The following is an 11021-nucleotide window of genomic DNA, read 5'->3' as shown; positions in this document are numbered from 1 at the left end:
ATTTAAAATAAATTGCATGCGTGTTTTGTGATCATTCGTTTGAAGCGTCTGATTGGCTGTCTGTCCCTCCTGTCTGTGAGGGCATATGTCATGGGGCTCTGTGTGTTAGGACTATCTGAACTCGTAACAACTTGTCCAAGAAAAGCGTTCATTGTTGTTTTATTTTGGGAAACTTCTTCCATCTGTGCTGAAGTTCTCTACACACAGCTGTGCAATATTGCTGCTCAGCTCTGTTAGTCGATATCACTCCATTGTCAGGGCAACAAGGTGTGTACATCATCAGGGCAGCAAGTTGTGTCCATTGTCAGGGCAACAAGGTGGTTCCATTGTCAGGGTTACAAGATGTGCCAGTTGTCAGGGCAACAAGGAGTGTCCATTGTCAAGGAGATGTGGTGTTAGCATTGTAGGAGATCTGGGGAATCCCATTGCTGGAGTTGTCAAGGATCTCCTGTTGGAAACACACAAACACATGCACGCACACACACGTTAGTTTCACTCGGCTGTGGATTGTCACTGAGGAGCAATTAAGAGTAATGTGTGATTGCGGTCCAAGCTGTGTTTTGTTTCTTACAAAAGATCCGTGTGTGTATGAATCCTTCTCAGCCATCTCGTGTGAGTGATGCAGTGAGTGTTCTCTCTCCAGAAACATCCTCTGTTGTTCTGAACTGGCCAGACGACAGGTCAACCAGGTTGAGAGAGTACAGGAAGAGATACCTACGGGAGGGAGAGGGAGATGACTAATTGAATGGTGCCAGAATCTGAACGTTACGTTCCATATACAGACAGAGATGTTTTCATGCAGGTTAGAGGAGGTATTGGGTCAGTGTCGCCCTGCTCAACTATCTGGAGTTGGAATGAGTTGATTTTAGTGTCATGTAATATAATGTTTAACTATGTTTCAAAGTGTTTTATAGCGTTTCATAGCGTTGCAAACCCAGGCAGGCAATAGTCATGGCTGCTAGGTGTAGGGAACGAAGAGAGTCCGGTCGTCGTGACAACGCCCTAACGAACTGGAAGTTGAGAATCCCTCCAATCAGACCACAGATACAGCAAGCTGAGAACAGAATCATCTGGAGAGGGAGAGAGGGAAAGAGGGAGAGAGAGGGAAAGAGGGAGAGAGAGGGAAAGAGAGAAAGAGGGAGAGAGATAGGGAGGGAAAGAGAGAGACAGGGAGGGAAAGAGAGAGAGACGGAGAGAGGGAAAGAGATGGGGAGAGACATAGGGAGGGAAAGAGAGAAAGACGGAGAGGGATAAAAAAACAAGATAAAGAATAAAGCGATATAAATACACAGACTTAAAGGACTGCTCCTGCAGATACTATAGCCACCTTGTCAGCAGAAACAATACATGGTGAGATGGAACACAGTTTATAGTTTCCTGCTCTATACCTGTAAATGAGATGGAACACAGTTTATAGTTTCCTGCTCTATACCTGTAAATGAGATGGAACACAGTTTATAGTTTCCTGCTCTATACCTGTAAATGAGATGGAACACAGTTTATAGTTTCCTGCTCTATACCTGTAAATGAGATGGAACACAGTTTATAGTTTCCTGCTCTATACCTGTAAATGAGATGGAACACAGTTTATAGTTTCCTGCTCTATACCTGTAAATGAGATGGAACACAGTTTATAGTTTCCTGCTCTATACCTGTAAATGAGATGGAACACAGTTTATAGTTTCCTGCTCTATACCTGTAAATGAGATGGAACACAGTTTATAGTTTCCTGCTCTATACCTGTAAATGAGATGGAACACAGTTTATAGTTTCCTGCTCTATACCTGTAAATGAGATGGAACACAGTTTATAGTTTCCTGCTCTATACCTGTAAATGAGATGGAACACAGTTTATAGTTTCCTGCTCTATACCTGTAAATGAGATGGAACACAGTTTATAGTTTCCTGCTCTATACCTGTAAATGAGATGGAACACAGTTTATAGTTTCCTGCTCTATACCTGTAAATGAGATGGAACACAGTTTATAGTTTCCTGCTCTATACCTGTAAATGAGATGGAACACAGTTTATAGTTTCCTGCTCTATACCTGTAAATGAGATGGAACACAGTTTATAGTTTCCTGCTCTATACCTGTAAATGAGATGGAACACAGTTTATAGTTTCCTGCTCTATACCTGTAAATGAGATGGAACACAGTTTATAGTTTCCTGCTCTATACCTGTAAATGAGATGGAACACAGTTTATAGTTTCCTGCTCTATACCTGTAAATGAGATGGAACACAGTTTATAGTTTCCTGCTCTATACCTGTAAATGAGATGGAACACAGTTTATAGTTTCCTGCTCTATACCTGTAAATGAGATGGAACACAGTTTATAGTTTCCTGCTCTATACCTGTAAATGAGATGGAACACAGTTTATAGTTTCCTGCTCTATACCTGTAAATGAGATGGAACACAGTTTATAGTTTCCTGCTCTATACCTGTAAATGAGATGGAACACAGTTTATAGTTTCCTGCTCTATACCTGTAAATGAGATGGAACACAGTTTATAGTTTCCTGCTCTATACCTGTAAATGAGATGGAACACAGTTTATAGTTTCCTGCTCTATACCTGTAAATGAGATGGAACACAGTTTATAGTTTCCTGCTCTATACCTGTAAATGAGATGGAACACAGTTTATAGTTTCCTGCTCTATACCTGTAAATGAGATGGAACACAGTTTATAGTTTCCTGCTCTATACCTGTAAATGAGATGGAACACAGTTGATAGTTTCCTGCTCTATACCTGTAAATGAGATGGAACACAGTTGATAGTTTCCTGCTCTATACCTGTAAATGAGATGGAACACAGTTTATAGTTTCCTGCTCTATACCTGTAAATGAGATGGAACACAGTTTATAGTTTCCTGCTCTATACCTGTAAATGAGATGGAACACAGTTTATAGTTTCCTGCTCTATACCTGTAAATGAGATGGAACACAGTTTATAGTTTCCTGCTCTATACCTGTAAATGAGATGGAACACAGTTTATAGTTTCCTGCTCTATACCTGTAAATGAGATGGAACACAGTTTATAGTTTCCTGCTCTATACCTGTAAATGAGATGGAACACAGTTTATAGTTTCCTGCTCTATACCTGTAAATGAGATGGAACACAGTTTATAGTTTCCTGCTCTATACCTGTAAATGAGATGGAACACAGTTTATAGTTTCCTGCTCTATACTGTAAATGAGATGGAAACACAGTTTAGTAAGTTTCCTGCTCTATACCTGTAAATGAGATGGAACACAGTTTATAGTTTCCTGCTCTATAACCTGTAATGAGATGTAACACAGTTTTATAGTTTCCTGCTCTATACCTGTAAATGAGATGGAACACAGTTTATAGTTTCCTGCTCTATACCTGTAAATGAGATGGAACACAGTTTATAGTTTCCTGCTCTATACCTGTAAATGAGATGGAACACAGTTTATAGTTTCCTGCTCTATACCTGTAAATGAGATGGAACACAGTTTATAGTTTCCTGCTCTATACCTGTAAATGAGATGGAACACAATTTATAGTTTCCTGCTCTATACCTGTAAATGAGATGAACACAGTTTATAGTGTCCTGCTCTATACCTGTAAATGAGATGGAACACAGTTTATAGTTTCCTGCTCTATACCTGTAAATGAGATGGAACACAGTTTATGTTTCCTGCTCTATACCTGTAAATGAGATGGAACACAGTTTATAGTTTCCTGCTCTATACCTGTAAATGAGATGGAACCACAGTTTATAGTTTCCTGCTCTATACCTGTAAATGAGATGGAACACAGTTTATAGTTTCCTGCTCTATACCTGTAAATGAGATGGAACACAGTTTATAGTTTCCTGCTCTATACTGTAAATGAGATGGAACACAGTTTATAGTTTCCTGCTCTATACCTGTAAAATGAGATGTGAACACAGTTTATAGTTTCTGCCTATACCGTAAATGAGATGGAACACAGTTTATAGTTTCCTGCTCTATACCTGTAAATGAGATGGAACACAGTTTATAGTTTCCGGCTCACTATACCTGTAAATGAGATGGAACACAGTTTATAGTTTCCCTGCTACTATCACCTGTAAATGAGATGTAACACATTTATAGTTTCCTGCCTATACCTTGTAAATGATGGAACACAGTTATTAGTTTCTCTGCTCTATACCTGTAAATGAGATGGAACACAGTTTATAGTTTTCCTGCTCTATACCTGTAAATGAGATGGAACACAGTTTATAGTTTCCTGCTCTATACCTGTAAATGAGATGGAACACAGTTTATAGTTCCTGCTCTATACCTGTAAATGAGATGGAACACAGTTTATAGTTTCCTGCTCTATACCTGTAAATGAGATGGAACAGAGTTTATAGTTTCCTGCTCTATACCTGTAAATGAGATGGAACACAGTTTATAGTTTCCTGCTCTATACCTGTAAATGAGATGGAACACACTGTAAATAGTGGTTTGTGGTTCAGTGCTATACATGACTCCACACATTGTTTTTTTTAAACGTGCAAAATAAATTATGTTCAGCATAATTATCCACACACACACACACACACACACACACACACACACACACACACACACACACACACACACACACACACACACACACACACACACACACACACACACACACACACACACACACACACACACACTTCTGACATTTCCTGGAAGCTCAGTTACAATGAACAAGCCTCTGAGTACCCTGTCCCACTCCGTTTATTTGTGTGTGTGTGTGTGTGTGTGTAGATAGACACGTCAGGTTTCCTAATGTAACACACACCTTCAGTAAATGTCCGCATGGAAAATCAGAGCTCCTGTTTCAGTCATTATCCATTGTTTGGAAACACATCAGACTCCAGAGAAACACTAACCTAGCATAACCGAATCATCACACAGAGATTGTGTGAGGATAGGAGAGGGAGAGCGAGAGGAGAGAGAGGGGTGACTGCTGAGAGAAGAGGATGGAGAAGGGGAGAGCGAGAGGAGAGAGAGGGGTGACTGCTGAGAGAAGAGGATGGAGAAGAGGAGAGAGAGGGGTGACTGCTGAGAGAAGAGGATGGAGAAGGGGAGAGCGAGACAGTCGACCAGGCCGTGAGCAGAGCAACAGCCCTCATCCTCAGATGCTCAGCATGCTCTGCTCAAACCTAATGGTCCGGACCTAAACCACACGAATAACAACACTGGACACTATAGACCACAAAGCATCCTGGGATATACAAGGTCTGAGGTCATCTGCCTTTGGCCTAAAGAGCAGGAACCCAGACTTCAACAAAGAAATCAGAAATACAGACTTTGTCATTTTGCAAGAAACATGGTATAGAAGAAATGGACTGACTGATTGCCGACTAGGTTATAGAGAGCTGGTAGTACCATCCACCAAACGACCATGTGTGAAACAGGGGGTATGCTAATTTGGTATAGAGCAGACCTAACCCACTCTATTAAATGAGTCAAAACAGGAATATTTTACATTTGGCTAGAAATGTAAAAGGAAATGATCTCAACAGAGAAGAATGTCCTCCTGTGTTCTACCTATATCCCCACTAGATTCCCCATACTTTAATGAAAACTGCATCTCCATCCTAGAGGGGGAGATCAATCATTTTCAGGCCCAGGGACATGTACTAGTCTGTGGTGACCTAAATGCCAGAACTGGACAAGAACCCAACACTCTCAGCACACAGGGGGACAAACACCTACCTGGAGGTGACAGCATTCCCTTCCCAAAATATGCCCCCCTAGACAAAACTACGACAAAACAACCAACAAATATGTATCACAACTCCTGCAGCTCTGTCGCACGCTGGGTCTGTACATAGTCAATGGTTGGCTTCGATGATACTCCTTTAGTAGGTACACCCTCAGCTCATCCCCTGGCAGTGGTAGACTACTTCATCACTGACCAACCCAGAGTCTCTCAGAGCGTTCACAGTCAGCCCACTGACACACCTATCAGATCACAGCGAAATCACAATCTACTTGAACAGAGTAATACTCAACCATGAGTTATCGAAGCTGAACAAACTGTTGGTTGTTAAGAAATGCTATAGATGGACGGAGGTTAGCGTAGAAATCTACCAACAAACAATTAGCCAACAATAAATCCCTCCTAGGCATCTTCCTGGACAAAATGTTTTCCTGCAATAGTGGTGTAAACTTTTTTTTTTTTTTTTTTTTTTTTTTTAAATAAATATATTTATCCCATTTTCTCCCCAATTTTCGTGGTATCCAATCGCTAGTAATTACTATCTTGTCTCATCGCTACAACTTCCGTACGGGCTCGGGAGAGACGAAGGTCGAAAGCCATGCGTCCTCCGAAGCACAACCCAACCAAGCCGCACTGCTTCTTAACAAAGCGCGCCTCCAACCCGGAAGCCAGCCGCCCCAATGTGTCGGAGGAAACACCGTGACCTGGCCCCCTTGGTTAGCGCGCACTGCGCCCGGCCCGCCACAGGAGTCGCTGGAGCGCGATGAGACAAGGATATCCCTACCGGCCAAACCCTCCCTAACCCGGACGACGCTATGCCAATTGTGCGTCGCCCCACGACCTCCCGTCGCGGCCGGCTGCGACAGAGCCTGGGCGCGAACCCAGAGACTCTGGTGGCGCAGTTAGCACTGCGATGCAGTGCCCTAGACCACTGCGCCACCCGGGAGGCCCAGTGGTGTAAACTTAGCAGTAACTTAGCAGCCTGAACAGTATATTTGACATATCAGCTGACATATTGTATGAAATGTAAAAACATTCTAGCAGAAAACCTCAGAAGGGCCTCCTGAGTGGCGCAGGGGTCTGAAGCCCTGCATCACAGTGTGAGCTGTGCCACTGGAGATTCTGGGTTCGAGTCCAGGCTCTGTCGCGACAGGGAGACCCATGGGGCGGCGCACAATTGTCCCAGTGTCATCCGGGTTTGGCTGGCAGGGATGTCCTTGTCCCATCACACACTAGTAACTCCTGTCGTGTGCTGTGTGCAGTGCACGCTGACACGGTCACCAGGTGTACAGTGTTTACTCCACCACATTGGTGCGGCTGGCTTCCGGGTTAAGTGGGCATTGTGTCAAAAAGCAGTGCGGCTTGGTGGGGTTGTGTTTCGGAGGACGCACAGCTCTCGACCTTCACCTCTCCCGAGTCCGTACGGGAGTAGCAGCGATGAGACAAGACTGTAACTACCAAGAATTAAAAAAAAAAAAATTAAAAATTTAAAAACGAACAACAACGAGAAATGGTTTAATGAAGAAAGCAAAAACCATAGAAAGATATTGAGAAACCTATCCAACCTGTCACGTTTACTCACGCTCCCCCTCTCTGGCGCTCCCCCTCTCTGGCGCCAGTGAGGTGATTATTGCGCACACCTGTCACCATCGTTACGCGCACCTGCGACTCATGAGACTCACCTGGACTGCATCACTTCAATTATTTCCATCCCTCTACCTGTCTCTCCCTCAGGTTCCTTCCCCAGTCAGCCTTGTTGTTATGTTCCTGTTCTTGTCCAGACGCTGTTTGTGTTTAGTTTTCATGTTTATTTATTATTAAAGCCACACCCCGTCCTTGCTTCTCGTCTCCCAGCATCTGCGTTACACAACCAAAAACACAGAGACCCAGCAAATTATAACCTACGCCTTCACTATGGTGAAACACTAAAACAGTAGAGATGTACACTACGAGGAAAGAACAGCACGGCAGAAATCAGCTCAATGTGATTGAAGAATCCGTAGAATCTAACCACTTCTGGAATATTCTAAACTAACAGCATGAAGAGTTATCTATCCAAAGCGGAGATGCGTGGATAAAACCACTTCACCAATCTGTTTGGCCCTATAATAAAATGTAAAAACATAATAATTTACAAAACGTGGAATCAACAATTAAAGACTACCAGAACCCACTGGGTTCTCCATTGGATGAGCTACAGGACAAAACACAAATCTTTCAACAAAAAAAGGCCTGTAGTGTTGATGACCTACTAATCAAAATTATAAAATATACAAACCACAAATTAAAATGGGCTTTTCTTGAACATTTCAACATTGTCCTCAGCTCTGGCATCTTCCCCGGTGTTTCGAACCAAGGTCTGATCAATCAATCCACAAAAGTAGAGAGAAATTTGACCCTGATAATTACAGTGGAATCTGCGTCAACAGTGACCTCTGAAAAATCAACTGCAGTATCATCAACAGCAGAGTCCAACATTTCCTCTGTGAAAACAACGTCCTGAGCAAATGTCAAATTGGCTTCTTACCAAAATATAGTACGACAGACCACATATACACCTTGCACACCCTAATTGACAAACAAACCAACCAAAACATGCTTTGTTGATTTCAAAAAAGCTTTTGACTCAATTTGGAATGACGGTCTGCTTTACAAATTGATGGAAAGCGGTGTTGGGGGAAAAACATATGACATAAAATCAGTGTACACAAACTAGTGAGCAGTTAAAATTGGCAAAAAACAAACATTTATTTCCACAGGCCCATGGGGTGAGACAGGCGTGCAGCTTGGGCCCACTGTTTGCAGATGATCTGGTGAAGGAGGGCCAACGAAGGAGGGCCTACAGCAGCACCTAGATCTTCTACACAGATTCTGTCAGACATGGGCCCTCACAGTAAATCTCAGTAAGACAAAAATAATGGTGTTCCAAAAAAGGTCCAGTTGCCAGGACAACAAATACAAATTCTATCTAGACACCGTTGTCCTAGAGCACACAATGAATTATACCTACTTTGGCCTAAACATCAACGCCACAGGTAACTTCCACAAGATCGTTCTAAGAGACAAGAAAGAAGGGCATTCTATGCCATCAAAAGGAACATAAAACTTGACATCCCAACTAGGATCTGGCAAAAAAATACAATCAGTTAGAGAAGCCATTGCTTTCTATGGTCGTGAGGTCTGGGGTCCACTCACCAATCAAGACTTCACGAAAATGGGACAAACAGCCAATTGAGACTCTGCATGCAGAATTCTGCTAAAATATCATTAATGTACAATGCATGCAAAGCAGAATCAGGAATCATTATTCAAATCCAGAAAAAAGAGCTGTTAAATTCTACAACCACTTAAAAGGAAGTCATGCCCACACATTTCACTACAATGCCCTCCCCTACAGAGAGATGAACCTAGAGAAGAGTCCCCTCAGCCAGCTGATTCTGGGGCTCTGTTCACAAACAGACCCCAGGACAGCAACAAAATTAGACCCAACCAAATTATGAGAGAGAAAAAATAGATGAAAATAACTATTTGACACATTGGAAAGAATCAACCAAAAACCAGAGCAAACTGGAATGCTGTCTGTCCCTAAACAGAGACTACACAGTAACAGAATACCTGACCACTGTGACTAACCCTAAATATAAAAAATCCTTGACTATGTACAGACTCAGTTAGCATAGCCTTGCTATTGAGAGAGGCCCCACAAGGCAGAACATGTGCCCAAGGAAGTCGGTAGAAACTGAGCTGCACTTCCTTTCCTCCTGCTGCCAAAGGTATGACTATATTAGAGACACATATTTCCCACAGATCACATAGACCCACAAAGAATTTAAAAACAAATCAAATATTGATAGACTCCCATATCTGTTAGGCGAAATACCGCAGTATGCAATCCCAGTAGAAAACACAACAGGACATCCAGTCGAGCACAAACTACATCGTAAATACAACAAATATTTATTTGTTTACTTATCTTCCCCTACTATTCGTACTACAGCTATTGGCACATTGTTGAAAACCCTGTACATAGCTGATATTATGACATTTGAAATGTCCTTTTCCTTTTGAAACCTTTGAGTGCAATGTTCATTTTGTTATGCTTTTTGTTGATATTATGTATTTCACTTGCTTTGGCAATGTAAACATATGTTTCCCATGCCAATAAAGCCCATTTGAGGAGAGAGAGAGACTTCTGAGAGAAGCAGAAAGGAGGGTAAGAGAGAGAGTGTGAGTGTGTGTGTGTGTGTGTGTGTGTGTGTGTGTGTGTGTGTGTGTGTGTGTGTGTGTGTGTGTGTGTGTGTGTGTGTGTGTGTGTGTGTGTGTGTGTGTTTGTGTGTTGTGAACGTGTGTACTCACGATGAGTCCAGTCCTCTTCCTGGCACAGAGCACTCCACACATCCCACAGATTAGAAACTAAGAGAGAGAAAGAACAGACCCTAATCAGATCCGAATCCAACCCGGCTTTCATTGGTCGGTGCGCGGAAAAGTCATCCGAAGGGGAGACAGATGTAGAGCGGGAGTTCTCACTGTATGAGGGATTCTTGAAAGACAAGACAGTCTCCACTTTTCTTTTAAATTTTTTTTTTTTTTACAAATGTTTTTCTTAATTTCAACAACATTTTAAATGTATATTTTGACAGACAAATGTATCAGCTATCATACCATGTAAAGTAACAACCGCCTAATTATTTGTAATTAATTAGGCACACACACACACACACACACACACACACACACACACACACACACACACACACACACACACACACACACACACACACACACACACACACACACACACACACACACACACACACAGAAAGATGTAAACTAAAAGTTCTACGTACACACATGCCGCTCCAGACGGGAGAAGCGTCTCCTTGCTGCAGCTTGTGTTCCTCCCTGACCCGGCTGACCCGGCTGAGCCCCACGGCTCCCAGGACGATACTGGTCACTCCCAGACCCACCTCCAACACTGACAGCAGCAGCAGGCTCCACAGGATCTTCCGGCTGGAGCACATCCTGCCCGGGCATCCTCCTGGAGACCAGCCGGTCTGTCCTCCTAGGTCGGCCTCAGTCAGGAGGGTCGGCAGCAAAACGTTTTGAAACGAAAACAAGTGTTTCTTAGACTACTCCCCAGAATACAGTCACTACTCTGATTAAATAAAGATTAACTGAAATGGATAAATTCAGGTACCTTCCTGTTTCATCCCGTTTCAAAAAATTTCATGTTTTTGTGCCAACTAGCAACCCGAGCCTGGAGGAGCCGGAGTCCGCCTGTCGACCCGTGGCGGGTGGCGTGAT

At 42.8% G+C, this 11021-nt stretch overlaps 1 protein-coding gene across 1 annotated transcript; it reads right to left on the bottom strand.

The window, feature by feature from the left end:
- Nucleotides 1–277: 277 nt before the first annotated feature.
- Nucleotides 278–10738, bottom strand: LOC120041034 (transmembrane protein 196-like). Its single transcript, XM_038985998.1, has 5 exons — nucleotides 10565–10738; nucleotides 10074–10130; nucleotides 935–1070; nucleotides 572–714; nucleotides 278–448 (listed from the first exon to the last, which is right to left on the bottom strand). Exons 1-5 carry the CDS (start codon nucleotides 10736–10738, stop codon nucleotides 380–382), a joined length of 579 nt encoding a protein of 192 aa, XP_038841926.1. The 3' UTR covers nucleotides 278–379.
- Between the last annotated feature and the right edge of the window lie 283 nt (nucleotides 10739–11021).

Source organism: Salvelinus namaycush, unplaced genomic scaffold (assembly GCF_016432855.1).
Source record: "Salvelinus namaycush isolate Seneca unplaced genomic scaffold, SaNama_1.0 Scaffold40, whole genome shotgun sequence".
NCBI classification, from domain to species: Eukaryota; Metazoa; Chordata; class Actinopteri; order Salmoniformes; family Salmonidae; genus Salvelinus; species Salvelinus namaycush.
Note: the sequence above shows the minus strand (reverse complement) of the source record. Positions and strands in the feature narration are given on the sequence as shown.